Below are 21,326 nucleotides of genomic sequence, written 5' to 3' on the forward strand. Positions count from 1 at the left end.
TCATCATGTAATCATACAGTAAAGCTGCATGCCCTCGGGAAAAATTACGGCTGTAGTTTCCCCTTGCTTTCAGCCGTTCGCAGTACCAGCACAGCAAGGCCGTTTTGGTTAATGTTACAAGGCCAGATCAGTCAATCATCCAGACTGTTGCCCTTGCAACTACTGAAAAGGCTGCTGCCCCTCTTCAGGAACCACACGTTTGTCTGGCCTCTCAACAGATACCCCTCCGTTGTGGTTGCACCTACGGTACGGCTATCTGTATCGCTGAGGCACGCAAGCCTCCCCACCAACGGCAAGGTCCATGGTTCATTGGGGGGGGGGGGGGGGGGGGGGGGGGAAATCACAGGTATTACTTATAAACTATTAAAGTAGTAATGTAAATGTAAATGTCGTGTGACTAGGCCCTCCTGTCAGGTAGACTGTTCTCCGGGTGCAAGTCTTTCGATTTGATGCCACTTCAGCAGCTTATGTGTTGATGGGCATGAAATGATGATGATCAAGACAACACAACACCCAGTCCCTGAGCGGAGAAAATCTCTGACCCAGTCGGAAATCGAACCCGGGCCCTTAGGATTGACAATCTGTCGCGCTGACCACTCAACTACCGTGGGCGGACAAAGTAGTAATAAAACCAGTGAATAACAGGAGGTGCCAGTGTTGTGGGTTGCTAGACTTGAATTTCAACAACTGAACAAGCTCTGTTATGTGTGGCATTTGTGTACATACAAGTTTCTGTATGCGTGTATGCATTCTGGTAACCTTTATGTACTTGATTTATTCTTATTTTATTCCTTTCATCTCTCATTGAAAGACTAATTAACTTGCACAAGTGTGTGAAATTTCAGTTGCTTGGTTGTAAATTCAGATGAGTGTAAATTAATTTTTTTCACATTGTTTTCCTGGAAGAGATTAATCCTGGTTCCTTGGTTGGCAGTTACAGTTGCATCACACCTTGAAGACAAGGGAGGAAAGTGAAGAGGGGGGGGGGGGGGGGCAGTGGAAAAGATGAACATTGCACTACTCCATAGTTTCTTTTCTTATTTTTCACTGTCCTCATAATGTAAACCTAATTCAACTGCACATTCTGCATGAACACAACAGACATGTAATAAATGATTGTACTTTTATAGTTCCAACCATGGCTCCACAGAACTTCACAGTTGAAAATGTGCATGATAGCACTAGTGCCTTACTTAGCTGGATGCCTGTTCCACCAGAGTCAGTGCGTGGGCACTTCAAGGGGTATAAGGTAGGACTGCCTGCAGGTGTCTTCTATTACTTGAAGATAGATTTATCTGTTAAGTGCCCTTTATCACTAGCAAACATTTTTGATCCTTTTTTACTTATTGAAGTGGTGTGGATGAAATTGCTATTTTGATGGTAGTAACATATTTTGGACCTCTTTGTGTACAGATTCAGACATGGACCGAGCGAGATGGAGAATCAGCAATGCGAGAAATTCAGGTGAAAGGAGAATCGACACGAACTCTTGTTACCAAATTTGTGCCACATTCGAAAAACTATGCTCGTGTGTTGGTTTACAATGGCAGGTACAATGGACCACCAAGTGACACACTTACATTTCAGACACCCGAAGGAGGTAAGTATCCATACTTTATATGGGAGCTTATGTGATTCGAAATGACATATCTTTGTGACAGTGCATTGGACTTTGTATCTTTACAGTTTATTATATATTTGGAAGAAAATATCTAAGAAAAAACAGAAGAAATTTATGAGAATAGTGGCAGGAACACATTAGAATGGGCGGGTGGATGGATAGACAAGTTGACACTGAATGAATATTTATGACATAAAATTTAAGACCTTTGGTTCCAACCACTACAAGAGGGAAGATATTAAGGTGCTGATGGCACGGAGTTGTAGATTTTCTGCTCTCTTCAGTTGCATATTGAGCGAGGTGAAAAATGACTGTTTCTACGCTTGTGTATGTGGCCTAATGTCTTTTCTTTTCTGATACCTGTACGAGGTATACAATGGTGGCAGTAGAATTTTTGCAGTCTTTTTCAAATCCTAATCCTCTAAATTTATCTAACAATGTTTCTTGAGAATTATGTCATCTTTCTTTCAAGGATTCCTAGTTAACACAATGAAATTTTCACTCTGCAGTGGAGTATGTGCTGATATGAAACTTCCTGGCAGATTAAAACTGCATGCCAGGCTGGGACTCAAACTCTGGATGTTTGCCTTTTGCAGGCAAGTGTGCTACCAACTGAGCTACCCAAGCATGACTCATCCTTGTAGGTTTACTTCTACCAATATCTCATGTTCTACCTTCCAAACTTCACAGAAGCTCTCCTGCGGACCATGCAAGACTAGAACTTGTGGGAGAAAGATATTGACATGGCTTAGCCACATGCTGGGGGATGTTTGCAGAATGAAATTTTCAATCTGCAGTGAGTTAATGTCAGCCTGGCATACAATTTTAATCTGCCAGGAATGTTCATATCAGCCCACATTCTGCTGCAGAGTGAAAATTTCATTCCGGAAACATTCCTCAGGCTGTGCCTAAGCCGTGCCTCTGCAGTATCCTTTCTTCCAGGAGTGTTAGTCTTGCAAGATTCGCAAGAGAGCTTCTGTGAAGTTTGAAAGGTAGGAGACAAGCTACTGGCAGAATTAAAGTTGTGATGACATGCTTGAGAAGCACAGTTGGCAGAACACTTACCCACAAGAGGCAAAGGTCTCAAGTTTGAGTCTTGGTCTGGCACACTTTTTTAACCTGCTGGGAAGTTCCCCAAGCATTTTTGTTATACTTTCATATGGACTTTGCCGAACAATTATGATCCTAGCTACTCGATAAAGACTTCAAATGTTGGAACAATACCTAAAATTGTTTGCACTAGCATCATATGTGTGTTTTCCTTTACAGATGCACTGCATTTTCCCCGGACCTTTCCAACAAATCAAAGTCTTCCACCTGCCTTCCCAAATACCGATTACATGTTGTTTTTCCATTTTGTATCACTTTGTGTTATTATCTCTAAATACTTAACATGCTCAAGGTGTTCACAGTAATCTTGTAATCAGATACTATCTGGTTCTTCAGATGCTGAAAGTCATACAGTGCACTCACTGTCTGTCCAGTGTATCTCCATATGTTGTACCGAACATTTACCCAGTACAAGACTCGCCTGATCACACATACAATGCAAGACTCAGCCAAGAATGTTAATTGGCTTTGTTTTAAAACAGTTTAATGGAGGAACACAGATTCGATTTTAAGACGATGTCCATTATCTGTGCAATGGGTGGTTTCTGGGACAGTATCATTAAGGAGACAGTTGAAGTATATGTGACATAAAATTTTGTGACTCATTATGTGGGTTTTGTCTCCAGTGCAGCTTCAAAGCAATAAGATGAGAGTGGCAGCACACTGCATATTGGGGGGGGGGGGCATTGTGGATAGTGAGCATGAGCTGCTGACCACATAAAAACAGGTATCGGCAGCAGTAAAGCCATTTATGGAGATGCCAGTGCCATGATTTAAATGTCTGCTGATGACTATACAATGTGTGTGAAATAAACATCAACAGTATGTTGGGTAAGAAGCAAGCTTCTCAGTTTTGAAGAGCGAATCTTTGTGTCTAGAAATGCAGTTTTGTTGGTATGGTATATTGATAATTTTTACTTTTGGATTGTCAAACTACAACTGAATCAAAAACAATTTTCGTGCCACACATGTTTTGCCTTTATTCTCTGCAAAGCATCTTCAGTGGCCTAGAATATGTACGTATTTTTAGTATTTAGTTTATATTTGGGGCGATGTCAGAGTTTATGAATGATCACGTTAAAGCTTCTTTGAATTGTATGTCTGGAGATATGCGACTTGGTAGCCATCAGTGTAAGGTGGCTTCATGGACCGCATATAATAAGATTCTTGGACGTAAATTGTAACTTCCTTTGTTCCCATTGTAATTGAGTTGTTGTGTTGTGTTTATCTGTGCACTATTGTTAGTGACAGCATTTTGATAAGAAGCATTACACAAGTAATTGAATAACTGGTGTGCTTCCTGCTCGGGGTGAGGTCAGAGCTACAGCACAGTTGTCTGCAACAAGGGTTCACAACAGAAATGCCATTCACAATTCAAGGCTAGTTCCAATACCATAAAAGACTGGAAAGGTGTCAGTAGGTACAGCATTTTCCACCTGGAATAGTAGTACCACGTGGTATAAAGAAATTTATTTTGTCTGGTAGGCCTCCTAAATACAGTATCCTTGTATGGTATATTGATAATTTTTACTTTTGGATTGTCAAGCTACAACTGAATCAAAAACAATTTTCGTGCCACACATGTTTTGCCTTTATTCTCTGCAAAGCATCTTCAGTGGCCTAGAATATGTACGTATTTTTAGTATTTAGTTTATATTTGGGGCGATGTCAGAGTTTATGAATGATCACGTTAAAGCTTCTTTGAATTGTATGTCTGGAGATATGCGACTTGGTAGCCATCAGTGTAAGGTGGCTTCATGGACCGCATATAATAAGATTCTTGGACGTAAATTGTAACTTCCTTTGTTCCCATTGTAATTGAGTTGTTGTGTTGTGTTTATCTGTGCACTATTGTTAGTGACAGCATTTTGATAAGAAGCATTACACAAGTAATTGAATAACTGGTGTGCTTCCTGCTCGGGGTGAGGTCAGAGCTACAGCACAGTTGTCTGCAACAAGGGTTCACAACAGAAATGCCATTCACAATTCAAGGCTAGTTCCAATACCATAAAAGACTGGAAAGGTGTCAGTAGGTACAGCATTTTCCACCTGGAATAGTAGTACCATGTGGTATCAAGAAATTTATTTTGTCTGGTAGGCCTCCTAAATACTGTATCCTTGTATGGTATATTGATAATTTTTACTTTTGGATTGTCAAGCTACAACTGAATCAAAAACAATTTTCGTGCCACACATGTTTTGCCTTTATTCTCTGCAAAGCATCTTCAGTGGCCTAGAATATGTACGTATTTTTACTATTTAGTTTATATTTGGGGCGATGTACCTATAACCTATAAACAGTTCTGGTGATTGTTTTTTTCTGTGATGTAGTAATATTTTAAATTCTACTTACAGGTTGCATGGACATTTTTCTACGTGTTATGTTTCTGTTCCATTTTTGGTGCTGTTCCTCTTCTTATAGTTGCCACTTGGAGTTTTTGTTTTCCACATTTCTCAGCACTAGTAACTGAACACTTGTTTTGATGAAATGTTTTGGTTTGTGTTGTCGACTGTCAAATGTTATTGCCAAAGTTCGATTGTTATTGTCAACTTTTGAGATCTTTGGTCTGTTGGTGTATGCATATGTGTGTGTGTGTGTGTGTGTGTGTGTGTGTGTGTGTGTGAAGTAATATTTGTTTTGGTGAGCTTTTTTATTATTTATTTGTGTGTGTGTGTGTGTGTGTGTGTGTGTGTGTGTGTGTGTGTGTGTGTGTGTGGGTGGGTGGGTGGGTGGGTGGGTGGGCGTGCGAAGGGGAAGTGTGGGGGTAGGGAGGGTGTGTGTGAGAGGGGGAGAGAGAGAGAGAGAGAGAGAGAGAGAGAGAGATTATTTTTATCTTACCATTTTTTAAATTAAGTGTTGTAGGGAGTGTGTCCTGATGCATGTTTGCTCATTTATCACATATTTGTTTTCAGCGATGGCTTTCTGAATGTGGATGTCCTCTTGCATTTGTATCAGGTATTTGTCATGGTTGTTTATTCTAATTATTTTCATTTCTTTTTCCTTGTTTCTGGGTTGGTAATTATGGTGTTTTAAATGTTCTGCAAATGTGGAATGGTTTGTTTCGTACTTCCAGAACCTGATATTTTCTTTGTACCATGTACAAAAAGAGATCACAGATATCTCAAAAAATACACTCGAAAGTTGGCAATAACATTCGATCTTTGGCAATAGCATTCAGCAGTCAGCAACACAAACCAAAACATTGCACCAAAACAAGTGTTCACTTCCCAGTATTGTGAAATATGAAAAACAAAACCCTAAGTAGCAATTATAAGAAGAAAAACTTCACAAAAATGGAACAGAGATGTAACATGTAGAACAACATCCATGCAACCTGTAAGTAGAATTTAAAATATTACTACGTAAAAAAAAAAGAACTGTTTATGGGTTATAGGTACATTTGCTCCAAAACGTAAACTAAATAGTAAATATATGTACATATTCTAGGCCACGGAAGATGCCTTGCAGAGAATAAAGGCGAAACGCGTATGGTGCGAAAATTGTGTTCCATTCAATTGTAGTTTGATGGTCCAAAAGTAAAAATTATCAATATATCATAATATTACATACAACTGAGGAAGACAGGGCAAAAAAAGTTGAGGATGTTACTGTGGCAGGTGTAAAAATAAATTGATAGATGGTGGGGGGGGGAGGGGGGGGGGGGCACTACATTTCAAGAGGAACCATCCACAAGTCCTCAACAAGTGGTGAAGCATTGGCCACATCTGGTACTGATATGTGGAGAGTTGTCTGTTGAGTCATCTGCAGAAAGTTGTACAGTGCCCAAACTGTGATTATGTGGATGTGAATTCCAACTTGAAAAATGATCTCTTTGATGTTCATTTCAACATACTGAGCGTGCTACAGGTGCAGCCTGTGGTTCCACTCCACCTAGATTGACATTTAATGGATTAGTGCTTGTACTGTGTGTCTGTGGATCACAGTTCCCTCCAAAAATGACCAGTTTACAAAGCTTTGTTAACACACTCTGAATTTGATGTTGTAAGAAATCTAAGATAATTTTATCACACTGATGCACTGTGAAATTTATCTTCCTCATGATGTTGACCTTTCCTTTGGCTAACTGTTTGAGACATAAGACTATTTTATTTAACTGCAGTATTTTGAAAGAGAGAGTCATTTAAAATTGCAGGTGTGCATTCCCTATTGATATGAATGTATGTATTAGTGCAACAGATATGAAATAGCAAAGGAATGGTTTTCAGCAGGTTTATACTCCATATCTAATGGAAATTTTAGCCACCAGTGAAAAAAAGAAAAAATATAAATTGTGTCATGGATCAGCTGGCTTCTAAAGTGGATAAGAAAGGAGGCTACATTTCTATTCTGGAATGTTCACTGCACAGGAGTCTGCTTTCTTTTTGGTGTTGAAATCCCTTTTTTCCTTAAAGAAGTAGTAAAAAATACTTTTAACTCAAATGAAAGATATTTCTCCTAAACTTGAGAATGTACTGCCTTAAGGGTTACGTTAAAAATAAAGTTATTTTGAATTCCATTCTCTAGAGCAAACACTTAACAAGTAGACCTATTTCACTGTTCACAATTTTTTTCTCAGGGCTTCTTGACAGCAGCCTACTAATTTGTTACTTAACTAGCACATTTGTGGAAGATTTTTGATATGCAGTAGGCCACAGCTGTGATATGTTGCAGAAACTAGTCTGTGACCAACATCTTCATCAGCTGAAGTAAGCTGGGTAATTCAGCAGCTAAACTTGTTAGTCCAAGTGCCATTTCTATAGTATATTTTTTTATGTTAATGATGTCGTAATGTTCTCTTGTTGAAGTATCAACTAAGTGTTGTACATTTCAGTTCCAGGGACAGTACAGTATTTTGAGGCAGTTCCAATGGGTTCCTCAGCATTTTATCTCATTTGGAAGAAACCTGAACAACCAAATGGCATTCTTACAGGCTATCGAATTTATTATCAGACTGTAGTTGGTACAAAAGTAAGAATACTTGAATTATTTATTTGTATAGTTAATACTTTTTGGAATTACTCCATGAACATTTGGATAAATACTATCACACTATTTCTGTACTTGTTGCTCTCTCCGTCTCCCTCTCCCACCCCTCACCACCATGCTGTTTGTCTTTTGTGTACCGTTTCAAGAGGCCAGAGCCTTGAGTCTTGTACTTGTGCTGAAAGCTGTTTGTGATTTCCCTTTCACTTGTAGGTTGGTCCTCTGATGGAGCGTGAACCTCCAGTCAGAGATCCAAAGCAGACACGGGCAAAGCTAGCAGGTTTGGAACCAAATACTAAGTATCGGCTGCATATACGTGCAACAACTGCAGCAGGTGAGGGTGAAGATTACTTTCTGGAACAGCGTACCAGAGGTCCAGCAGACATCACACCAGGTGTGCCTCGCTTTACATGGACTCGATTACCTTCAGATAATGGTTATGCTTCTGTCCGTGTGAATTGGGTGCCTGATATAGCTGACGGACGACCTGGATCTCATTTCTTTGTTAAATATAGGTAAGCAATCATCTTGATGCTGCATACATTTGTTATGTCACTTTAATCTTCTTCGTTCACTAATTTTATTGTGGTATGTTTCGTTGTCTTATACAATTGTTAAAATCGTGGTACACCATGAATGAGAACATTTCGTGCAAAATTATATTCATAATCCCTGAACACTATAAATTTGAATCATATGTACCACAAGAGAACTGAATGTAATCATGATATGCAGAATGATGCATCCAGTAGTAGTTTTTTAAATATTTGATACTACAATACATGAGGTAAATAGCGTTGTTTAGTGTTACCTTATGTTTTGGCTAGACATCAGCCTTTACAGTTCTCCCGATTGTTGCGTTTTGACGCACAGTCTACCACTATCTTTCTTCAAGTAGCTCTAAAATGCAGATACTTATAGCAAAGCTGGTACTGTTATTGGCTGACACTAGCAGTATCTTTTATTGCCTGAGAGATAATGTTTCTGTTTTTCCTTCATGTAGGCAAAAGGGTGAGACAATGTTCCAGGAAACCAGCAGAGAGATGAATGAAGATTATTTAATTGTAAGAGGCCTAATACCAGGAGAAATATATGAGTTTGTTGTGGTTTCTGTCGATGGAGAGCGTCAGACAGAGAGTGAACCAGAAGAGGTGGAGACATACACTGTTGGTTAGTATTGGTCATGCTCATTATCTGTTTGTTATGTTAACTGAAAAGCTTGGTCATGCACGTGTAGTTCAGTGTCATAATGTAAACTTAATGGTCTAAATCCTATTTATGAGAGTAGAGCATTGATGCACTAATGAGAATTTAATGGGATAATTCATAGGTGTTAGAAAGAACATTTGGTGCAGCATATAAAATTTTAGAAAGGCAGTTAATTGTATCAGAAGGAAAATTCACTTGAAATAGAGTGAATGACTAGTACTTCTGTGGGGAAGAAAGAGTGAAGGAACTAACAGTTCTGGTAGCTAGGACAGTTTCTTGTAGTTTTGTAGCTATTGTAAGAATTTCACCTCCTAAAGTACTAGCCATTGATTCTTTCTCATAATTTTAAAATGTGAGAAAGCTCAAAATTACTACTTTGGATGATTTTTCATAATAACAGTAAGTAAGTTTCAATCACACACAAAATGTGCAGTGACAGTGAAAGTGCATAGGGAAGATTGAGTTATTAAATTTCACTTCATGAGTGGTTTTTGTAATAATGAATGCAGTGTATTGAACACAGTGCAACAGATATACAGTCCAGCTAATTAGGTGACTTCCAGCTTTCTGTCTCTGTTGTTAGAGCACACAAGAAAATGGAACACTTTGAGTTACGTAGTGGCCAATAAAGTTGAGTAGTAGTGATACTACTTTCAAAATTATGTTAGATAAAAGCCAGCAATTTAATAAAGTACCCGTATACAGCTGGAGCTGCACTCAAGGTTCAGTTTGTTCTTTAACCTCCACCACTTTGGCAAGTAACCTACTCTATTGGTCACAGCTTCAGTAAATCTCAATTATCTTGACTTGCAAGATTTGTTTTCTGTTTGTCAGACTGATATGAAGTATTTCTAGTAATAGCCCAAAGTGAAAATTACATTGACATTCCTTATGCACTGTGTGATAGTTGGTTTGCTCCTAGCTTTGATTCTGTATGGCTACTGCCTGCCAGTTGTTGGATGTTGTATGTCAGTGGATGAACACTGCCATAGACTAATCCTTCTGAAATCTGGGGCAAAAGTGCAAAGGTTTTTCAATATTTGGTCATTTGCAATGCTTCGAGAAGTTTTGTTTCTTTCTTGCCACAACCACTGTCCCCTCTCCCCCCCCCCCCCCCCCCCCACCCTCGACAATCTTTTTATCCTCCTGCATGTAATACCTTCTAGGTTCCAACACTTTCTGGGGGGGTGAATGGTTCTAGCTGTGAAACACTGAACAGTTGGCTCCCTCTGATCTGAGTTACCAGCAGTAGCTCCCTATTTGTCTACAGATTCCACAGGCATGCAAATATTTGCTTGGGTGAATCATGTGAACAAAAACCAGGCTGTGGAGAACGCAGTGGAAAGTATTGATATGTCATCTGATAAAAGTACAAAATACATCTGTTCTTCAAGCAGTCTTTTGAAAAAGTTGCTGCTAATTGTAGTAGTATATGGCAAGGGTTTGTGAATGTGAATCTCAGCAGGCTGCCACCCGCCTTAAAAGCAATGTTGTAGTAGAAGTGCACACACCCTCTATATTAGCAAAAGTGTTGTAACTGTAATGTAATGATCTAATGCACATTGCAACAAGAGAGCAGCAGCAAGAGTAAGAAGGAAGAGGAGTTTGACACATCAAACTTTATCGAAAGAATGTAAAACAGTGTGGATACACCCTGGGAAATGCAGGAAAAATGTTTTGACTGATCAGAACTGATACCCTAACAAAGACTTTTACTTCAGCCTGCTACTTCAGAATAATAATGCAGCAATAAAACATAAGTGAGAGAATAACACCAAAATAAGACTTTAGTTGCAAAGAAAATGTGCCACTTAAACAACAACAAAACACAGCAAAATGTATCAAAGGCTTTAGGAGAAGAATATGCAATACTTCGTAACAACAAATTGCTTTCTATGAGCATGACATCACAACTGTTCACATTTCTAACGGGTTGTGAGAAAATATTGCATATAGTGCTTCGAGCAGTGTTAACTTTCAAAGTAAATTTCCTTTTGCGCAAGATGAATTATGCTATGTGTAAGAATGGATGATGAAATTCTAAAATCAAGGAGTGTATGACCCATATTCAGAACTTAATACTTGAAGACCAGCCACTTAGAAAACTTTTGGGTACAGAAGACCAGCCATTTATGCCATTACTTATAATTTTACTGACACATTTGTATTTGATATACTGCATCTTAAAGGGAACACACAGTAAAATATTCCAAGCTTCAAGGTTAGTTTTTCATATTTATTTTAGTTCTTTCGTAGATTACAGATTATGCATAATGATGGCAAAAGAAGTGTAATTATCTTTAATAAAAAAAAAGTGTGCGAAGTGAGTTCTTGAGAAATTTCACACGTAACTGGCTTGTCTGTGCGTGACGGAACATGTATTCAGTCGGGCTACCCACGAAATGTTTGGTGCACAGCAGTGAAATTTATATTTGTGCTTGTCAGGAATATTCATCTGCTGCAATTTAAGCTGAACGGTTAGGATCCTGCCTAACAACACTCTCGGGGAGGTTGGAGGGGAGGCAAAAAATGGTTTATGATCAATATTGTATGTTACAGCTTAGCTTTTCTTGTCACTATGGTGTATGTATATTAATTTAAACCATTAACTTTCCCTATTTGTGTGTTCGTGTTACTTAACAGTGTGGTTGCTTTTTGCCGACTACATCACGTGTCCTATGCTCTGAGTATCTGCTGCCATTGACTGGCTAGATCATGAGCCATGAGCTCTGATTGGCTGACAAAAAGGCATCACAATCCTGATTTCAGTGCTTTGGAAGCTACCATGCTGTATTTAGTGGAATTTGTGTTTACACTTTTGTAATACAAAAATATGCAGTGTACATGTGGCTGTACATTGAAGATTTTTCCAAAATGCATTGCTTTTTGCTGGGTTTCGTTTCCTAATGTGCTGGGAAGTTCTACTCTTCTATAAAACTTTTACCATTCAATAGATTGATAAGTTTTACAGCTCTGAAGAAAAGTATATTGTCATTTAACAAGGAAAAAATGAACTTTCGCTCAGGATATAGTGTATTTTCACACAGGAAAAAGTGTATTTTTATCTGGCAAAATCTGTGATTTTTTTTTCTTATCTTTTTCTTTTGTTTCTCATGTATACATTCTGTAGAGAGTTGCGAAAAAAGATACATGTAAAAGGGAAAGCTGCCTTCTTGCTTGCCTTTGTTAGTTTGATATCACTTAAAAATATGAAAAAGGATGTATTCAACATCAAGATATGGCCCTGTATTCCAAATCCTACAATTCCCTGTAAATTTCAAATGTCTCGAAGCATTACAATTGCTGAGAGAGCACTGTCATAAATGCTTCTATAATTCAACAGAATATGGACGAATTGAGAACCCATATAGAGTAATTTAATGCTTTGAAGAGTGCCCTTCCAGAGAGGCTTTTATCAGCTGGACCAGCAGATTTTCATTGTTTTTAGAGGAAAAGAGAAAAGAAAAAAGAAATGGAAAAATTAGTGGTTAGACAATCTTAACCCTATTGTCAGATTGAAGTTTAGCCCTTTGTTAGCTAATAAAAATTTATATTAAATGTGTTTAGCTTAATATAACACTGCACAATTAAAAAAAAAAGTACTCTTATTTACCTGAGAGAACATTTGTACATAGTTTGTTTCAGTGTATGTATTTTAAAGCAGTTGGGTATACATAGAGCAAGAACACAATTGAGGTAGTAACAACAAGTTTCCTTACTTAAATCTTGGGCACTTTTTTCCTTACTGGCGTGCACTGACATAAATTCAACCTGTATCTTGCTTTTGTTCTGTTGATGGTAAATTCACTAGAAAATGTCTTCCATTCAGTCAGCTTGGGTTAGGTCCAGGTTCTGAGGAACACATTGGTATGTATTTATGTAAGTTAATCCCATTAGAGAACAATTTGTCGACTCTGTCTGGCACTGCACTAGTCCATAATTTTTCCTTTCATTTGGGCTTCTGATTTTCAGGTATAAAGTGCATGGAATAGATAGCTTCTTCAACTACTTCAGACAAAATGGTAGTCTACTGTACATTCAGAACTGATTTATAAACGCCTGTTTTGTGTTTCTTGTTATTTAGCACATCAGGCCTTATTTTAGTGACATAAGTTACTGGTGACCACACAACAATCTTAAATGTAGATGCTGTATGGAATGCTACCAGCATCAAAACAGAGTTGAAACTTTCGTATTTCTGATGCATAAATGAACTCCATAACAATCTAAATCAAACAGTGGAAAATCCAGGATGGAATGTTACAGTATTATGAAAAGGATAGTACTCACCATATAGCAGAGATGCTGAATTTCAGATAGGCACAACAAAAGGACTGTCAGAAAGCGAGCTTTTGGTCAACAAGGACTTCCTCTATAATAGACAACATAGAATGAAAAATTGAAAACAGGCTGTAAGAGTCTGTTAGTGTAGTGATTGGCTCCACATGGAAATGATTTTGTGTTCAAAATATCAAGAATACCTGTGTAGCTTGACTTCATCTTATTTATTCTCTTAATCACTCCTTGTTTCTTATTATTGCTCATGAGAGGCACTGATCGTTATTTTAATTCACCAAACACTTTTTAGGAAATTGAGTGTGTTAAATCAGACACACATGTTTTGATGTAGCTAGTACCTATTATTAGAAGAGCATAAACTCACTTTTCTCTGATTTCAGCATAAATTGTTGCCATATTTCTAATGACTACTGACTTGTATTTTTGCTGATATGCTTTTATCAGGTCACTGTTTCACACTTCCTGTTTTCTGCTTGTTGATGTGAACATTATGTTTTTGTGCCCTGTTTTTTGAATAATTGGCCCTTTGTAAACAGTTTGCCTGGCAGTGTGTGAAACATCACCTTTCCTCAAGTGGATTCACATTTTGCAGTGTCATCATCATTTTTTTTTCTCTTCCCAGAAGGTCCAATCATCCAGCCTAAGGAAAATGTGGCTACAGCAGGATGGTTCATTGGAATGATGCTGGCAATTGCTTTCCTATTGCTAGTATTGGTCATTGTATGTATAATAAAGCGGAATCGTGGCGGAAAGTATGCTGTTCATGAGAGGGAAGCAGCACATGGGCGCAGTGATTATCCGGATGAACCAGGCTTCCATGAGTATTCACAGCCGTAAGTTATTTTAATATCTGAATATGTTGTTGACATAGGTATTGTATTGTGAGTCTAGATATAGTACTTGGACTAAAAATTCAGAAATGTTATATTTCTTCTAATTTACCTGGTTAAAATTTTCACCCTTTCCATTGTTTTGTCTTTAGTGGAACATTTAAGCGATGGTATATTATTTTTGAAATGTTTAATAGCATTCCAGGTCTTCATAATGAAACAACACTACCAGTTTTCAATAATATGGAGCTAATTTGATTACCTTTCCACGAAGGTATATTTTTGTGCCAGTAAAATTGAGGAAAGTTAAAACATAAATGATTATAGACCTGATCCATTTGCAGTGCAGTGATTCATTAATATAAATTAAATATACAATAGATATAAATTCCTGCTTTCATTGAAGAAGGTTGTGTTGCTGTTACTTTTCCACTTGCTTGAGAAAATGTGCGTGACACTGACAAGATTAACCTTGCCTATATACTTGCAAAACCATTGTAGTCTTTTTTCTGAATCACTTTATACACTAGGGTCCATGGTATGGCATAGTAACCAAGCCACAATACTCCCAATTCTCACCAAGAAAGTATGCATATTTGTATGCTGGTTGCAACTTGAATCTTCAAATATTATTTGCTGCATTTTATATTTGTGACCAACAGAAAGATCTATGGTGCTGTCCAATATTTATGACTTCTGTTACTAAGGAAGCGAAGTAAAATATCATTTGCGAAAGTTGTCTTCTAAATATGAGTGAAGGTGAGCTGTATATCATTGCTGGGAGCTTACAGATCCAAATATTCATGGCTCATTTGAAAACTTCAAAATTGTTAGAGCTTCTGTTCATTTAATTATAGACACTGCATACATAATCAATTGTCATTTAGTCAAATATACTCTTTTAAGAATATTTGAAACCTACAGATATAACCATAGATAGCTGTTGGCAGTTTTTTCTTAGATTAAGATAATGTTTCCATTGTCACTAATTATAATTAATTATCCTGTGATTGTGTGAACACTGGTATTTACAGGCAGATATCCTAGTGCTGACTGTTTGGTGCTATGTACTTTTGAAGATATAATCTATTAACTGTCCTGGTATATTTCACAGTGATGTGAAAAACTGCAGAAAATGTGAACTAACACCCAAGCATAACACCCCCCCCCCCCTTTCCCCAAACAATCCAGTGTATCTTATCTTGACTTTGAAAGTTTACTTTGAGATTTCTTTCAATTGTGTGTGAGGTAACTATATTAAAACTTTCTGGATAGTTACCAAAGTCTTGTGCCATCAAATGTGGTTACTAAAACAAGGTAATTTCTGTTATGTCTGTGTTCCCTAATTGCTTAGTACAGGATGATTATACTTAAAGAATGTTGCCAACTTTGAATGGAATATTGTTGAAGAAGGGGGCAACATTATGGGCGGGGGGGGGGGGGGGGGGGGTGAAAATTTTCCACTACATTATGCTGTTTGACTACAAATGGCAGATAAATCACAATACAATGACTGTGGTGTGAGGTGTGAGTTGCACATTGTACCCAAAGTACTGTGCAGTGTGAAAGTTCGACATTCAGCAGTTGTGGCAGTGTAAGGTAAGCCCATCCACCATGACAAGGTCATACACGTTGGATGGGAAAAATAGGTTTTTAATTGTCCTCGGGCCAAAAACCACATAAAAAGCAATGATGAAATCAGTTTTTAATTGTTGTGAAACTGGTGCAAGACATGTTCAGTAGTGTATGCTGTCCATCGTTTCTGTCACAAGTTGAAGTCGAGAAACAGCATGTTCCACAACAGATGGAATGTTTCGGGTCACGTTAGAATGTGTTGCGCAGTACGTGCCTTCAATTCCCTGTGTTTGTAATTTGAGCACTGAACACAGCTTCTTTCACATAATGACGTGGATGGCCAAGCTGTGGGGAAATGATGACTGAGAATTCTAGAAATTCCAAAATGCTTCTGTAGCAGCTGCCTCACTGGCTGTGCAATGCGCGGAGGGGCTCCATCTTGCACAAAATCGATTCTACCTACATACCCATACTGTTGATGGGGTTGGAATGAGATTGGAGTGCAAAAGGCAGTACAAGTAACAGGATCCATCTCCTCAACAAAAATGTGGCCCTATGATAAACGATACCATCACAGTCACCTCTGTAGAATAAAAAGGTTCTGGTTGATATGCCCAAATTCTGCAGTTGTGTGTATTGAATTGTCCTTGGTGTGATGGAAATGGGCTTTGTCTGGCCACAGATGTCCCCTGGCGATTCATTGTCCACTTCCATGTGAGCAAGAAATTCTAGAGCAAATGTTTGTTTTACTGGCAGATCAGTATGAAGCAGCTTCTGAACATGGGTAATGTTGCATGGATAGCAGTGCAGGATGTTTTGTAGAATTTTGTGTGCAGCGCTCACAGGCATGTCCAGAATTCTGCCAATTCCCAGTCCACTGCATGTTTGCACACCACTGCTCGACCCCTCCAGAGTGATGTAGCTGCATCTTCTACTGACATAAGCTCAGTTGCTTTCCTCCTCTTGACACTTGAAGAGAATGTGTCTTTTTGAATTTCGTAATCATTTTCTCCAGACCCTTAGCAGACGTCAGACCAATGCCTTTTTTATACTGCTGAGTGTCCAGAACCAGAAGCATGCGATCCAGTGTTGAGACAGACTTCCTAAGTGTCTTAGATTCAAACTTAGGAACAGTCTTGTGCACCCCATCTTTTACACTGAGGTAACAAAAGTCACGGGATACCACCTTTTGTCCAGTGTAGTGCAGCAACTCAATGTGGCATGTACTCAACAAGTTGTTGGAAGTCCCCTGCAGAAAAATTCAAGCCACGCTGCCTTTACAGCCATCCATAATTGCAGAAGTGTTGTCGGTGCAGGATTTTGTGAACGAACTGACCTCTCAATTATGTCCCCTAAATGATCGATGGAACTTATGTTGGGCGATTTGGGTGGCTAAATCATTTGTTCCAATTGTCCAGAATGCTTTCCAAACCAATCGTGAGTGGTGACATGGCACATTATCAACCATAAAAATTCCATCGTTACACAAGTAGTCCATGAATAGCTGCAGATGGTCTCAAAAGTAGCTGAACATAACCCTTTTCACTCAATAACTGGTTCAATTGGACCAGAAGTCCCAGTGCATTCCATGTAAACACCGCCCACAACATTATAGAGCCACCACCAGACTGCACAGTTCTTTGTTGACAACTTGGGTCTATGGTTTAGTGGGGTCTGCAGGTCTGCACCACACTCGAACCCTACCACAGCTCTTACCAGCTGGTATCAGGAATCATCTGACCAGGGCATGGCTTTCCAGTCATCTAGATTCCAACCAATATGGTCATGAGACTAGGAGAGGCAGTGCAGGGGATATTGTGCTGTTAGCAAAGGCACTCACACTGGTCGTCTGTTGCCATAGACCATTAACGCCAAATATCGTCACACTGTCCTAATGGATATGTTCATCGTACATCACATACTGATTTCTGAGGTTATTTCACGCAGTATTGCTTGTCTGTTAACACTGATAACTCTGCACAAACGCCACTGCTCTCAGTTGTTAAGTGAAGGTCATTGGTCACTGCGTTGTCTGTGGTGAAAGATAATGGTTGCAATTTGGTGTCTTCGGCATACTGTTCAAACTGCGGATCTCAAAATATTGAATTCTCTGCTGATTTTCAAAATGGAATGTCCCACACATCTACCTCTCACTACCAGTCTGCGTCCAGACTCTGTTAATTCTCATCGTGCGGCCATAATCACATTGGGAACGTTCTCATATGAGTCACCTGTGTACAAATCACAACTCTGCGAATGACTGTCCTTTCCTATCTCGTGTATGTGATACTACCACCATTTGTATATTTGCATACCACTATCACATGGTTAAGTCCTATAGTGCTCAGAGCCACTATCACATGACTTTTGTCACCTCAGTGTATTTTGTATATTCTGCCACTTAAGGAGCCATCTAGAGGTAAAATTTTCGTTAAAATTTTGTTTCCATAGTGTTTTCTTCTGGTGTGATAATATTACATTCAAATTTGACATCATTCTTAGAAGTGGTTCTATTTTTACAGCAGTTTACTTAAATTATAATCACCCTGTACATCCAAGTAATCAGATAAGGGGAGGTATCTCCATACTGTAGTCAAGCCTGCCAACTTTTACAGTTTATCCTTAAAATTTATAGGAATTGCAGCATTTTATGGCGTTACAGATGTACAATGTCAATTTAAGACTTCATGGACAAAAATTTGAAACTTTAACATTCAATAATCATCCCACTTCCGTACAGTTGATTGTTTGCGTGGGTCGAAGGCAAGTCTACGATATAATTCTTCAAGCTTTCCCGGCGAGGCATTGTCGTGTTGATTAAGCGGGTTTCTGCCGGTTATTTGCGTCTTTCCTGCATGATATTTCAACTGTGTGACTCGCAGTCCCCTTCAGGTGCTGTCTAATCCTGATTCCAGTGTGGAATGAGTCTGGTATTTATGGCTAAGTTGTGCTAGGCGTTCCCTTTGTGGTCCGTGCCGCATCTGGCACTTCGTCTGTGGTGTGCGCCGACCAATAGCAACGGATGTAGCATTTTCTTCCGGCCGCTGCTGTTCTGTACACTGTGCGTGTGCTTTGTGGTTATTATCCGTTGTCAGTATAGCTGAATTAAGTTCTGAATGGCATCCAAGCTGTGCTAGACGTTCTATCTTCCAACTGTCATAATTTGGAGTCCTTCTGTGAATTAGGATGTTCTGTTACTGTCTGTATCCTGTTAGGCATGATGTCCGAAGTTCTTGCTCTCCAGGAGCGGCTGCAGTGTCACTTTCAGGCCGATTGTGTTCAAACCGACACTTGAGACTCGGAAGAACATCCTCAGATACTTTGTCTGTTCTTTGAGGTGCCATTTCACATACATCCTTAGTTACATGTACCGGGCTGTCACGTCTAATTCAAACCTTATACTTGTGTCTCTTGGGGACTGAATGTTGCCTACGTTGCGTCTTCAGAAGATCGAGTGCTGGGTTCCAAGCCGGTATCATTATACTTCATAGAATGGTTGAGGTCTAAACAATGCTCGGCAATCGCTGACTTGGTTGCCTGCCTCAGTTTTGTGTGCCTTTGGTGCTCTTTGCACCTGATGTCAATGGTCCTGGTCAATGGCCGATGTATGCCATACCACATTCACATGGTACATGGTAAATGCCCGTTTCTGTAGACACAGGTCATCCATCACATCCCCTAGCAGAGCTTTAATCTTGGTGGGTGGATGGAACATGCTTTTAATGTTATGTTTTTGGAGAATTCTGTTGATTTTGGCAGATATTGGCCCAACATATGGCAAATGTGCAACTTCTTGCACCTAGCACAACGTAGGCATAAATACTGGACTTGTTCCACACTGGAATCAGTATTAGGCAGCACCTGAAGACTGTGAGGTACGTAATTGAAATATTGTGCAGGAAAGACGTGAATAACCGGCAGAAACCTGATTAATCAACATGACAAGTCTACGATAGTCCATAATTTATTCTTTGATATGATTGGTACTTCTGACTGTGTGATGTTTGTGTCGTCATTGGAACTGAATTTAAAGCTGGGATAACAGTTCTTCTCTGTGAGTCTTATATGTTGACAGGTTCTGCTCAGCAATTTCTTTGTTCTGCTCCGTTCACTTGCTGTGATTTAACCATATTCTTTGACCATGTATGAACTAGTTACATTTAATTCTTACGTGTGTGTGTTGGGGGGGGGGGTTGTTGTTGGCGGCTTTCCTCCCCCCCCCCCCCTCCCCCCCCAATGTGCTTATTCTACATTCACGAGGTTGGCGTCATGTTGATTAAGACTTTGTTTGCTTCGAGATGTTTCAAGAAAGTGTTTGACTGCCTTGAATGTTTATGTCATAACTTGTATGTGACATTCTGTTATCCAGGTTCCATTCGATATGTATCGAAACATTTGTTCTTGGACATTTTCATATGCTGTATTCCTGTTGTAAGATTCATGAATAAACCCTTTAAGAAACAGTACTTCCAGACGTTTAAAGAATCATATTCTGCTGATTTTCCATGCGTACTAAAATATAGAAAGGGAGAAAAATTTGCCTTCTGCATGTTATGTGGGTGTGATATTAATATTGCGTATGGTGGAAGAAACAATTTGAGAAATCCTGTGAAGTGCGGTAAAAACATAAATTATGTTAAAGTGAAGGAAGGTAACAAGAAAATCAACACTTTTTTCTTTGCCAAGTCTGGAAACATTGACAGTGACATAATTAGGGCCGAGTGTCTGTTTACTTCCTTTTTGATGGAACACAATGTTCCCTTAGGTGCAGCTGATTGTGCTGGTGCTTTATGTAAGATTATGTTTCACACATCAGAAGTTGCAAAGAAATATAGCTGTGGTCATATAAAAACGACTTGCATTGTAAATAAAATGGCAGAAAATGCATCATCTGAAGTTTTATGTGCCTTCAGAATGAACCATTTTCTTTGGCAACGGATGGAAGCAATGATTCCAATGCCAAGTTGTATCCTGTTGTTGTTACATTCTATGATATTCTGCAGGAAAAAGAACTGAACACTGTGCTGTCGATGCCAGTGTTAGACGGGGGCTCAACAGGGCGAAACACAGGTAACCTGATGTTATAACAGCTGAATTCTCATAACATACCAATTGAAAACTGTGTGGCTTTCTGTTCCGACAATGCTGCTGTTATAATAGGACACGAAAATGGTGTTTCAGCAGTTCTGAAGGAAGTTCAACCAGGTATTGCAGTCATAGGTTGCATTTGGCACCTGATTAATCTAGCAGCTGAAAAAAAGTGCTGCAAGATTACCACTTAAAGTGGATGAGATCTTTGTTGATATATTTTATTCTTTAGAGAAGAACGTCAAAAGAAAAGAATGCCTTCAGAAATTTCAGAACTTGCACAATAAAGAGGCAAAGAAAATTCTGAAGCATGTACATACTACATGGTTATCTTTAGTCAGATGTTCGGATAGACTACTGGACCATTAGTATCCACCTCTTCCTTTCTTCAAGGAGGAAGTAATATTATGTACCCAAAACATTTCCTCAAGCTTGACATCTTTTAGAATACCTAGAGTTGAACAGAGGGGATTCAAGAGTATCAGAAGAAGAGAATTCTTGATTCTGCTATTACACATGCCATTAAAAGAATAGCATATTATTCCAAATGAGACAAACCCATCTTTAGAAGTAAGACATCTGCCACAACATGTAAGGTAAAATTGTTTAT

The 21,326-nt window shown here is 38.9% G+C and overlaps 1 protein-coding gene across 4 annotated transcripts in view; it reads left to right on the forward strand.

Moving 5' to 3' along the window:
* LOC126483665 (neuroglian) overlaps positions 1-21,326 on the forward strand; it is a 215,071-nt gene that overhangs the window by 174,697 nt on the left and 19,048 nt on the right. For all 4 annotated transcript variants that reach the window (XM_050106727.1, XM_050106728.1, XM_050106724.1 and 1 more), the window contains exons 16-21: positions 1,131-1,249; positions 1,414-1,600; positions 7,564-7,700; positions 7,929-8,230; positions 8,719-8,885; positions 13,846-14,056. In XM_050106727.1, the coding sequence (XP_049962684.1) occupies positions 1,131-1,249; positions 1,414-1,600; positions 7,564-7,700; positions 7,929-8,230; positions 8,719-8,885; positions 13,846-14,056 (1,123 nt within the window). The remainder of the gene's footprint in view (positions 1-1,130; positions 1,250-1,413; positions 1,601-7,563; positions 7,701-7,928; positions 8,231-8,718; positions 8,886-13,845; positions 14,057-21,326) is intronic.

This window comes from Schistocerca serialis, chromosome 6, assembly GCF_023864345.2.
Source record: "Schistocerca serialis cubense isolate TAMUIC-IGC-003099 chromosome 6, iqSchSeri2.2, whole genome shotgun sequence".
NCBI classification, from domain to species: domain Eukaryota; kingdom Metazoa; phylum Arthropoda; class Insecta; order Orthoptera; family Acrididae; genus Schistocerca; species Schistocerca serialis.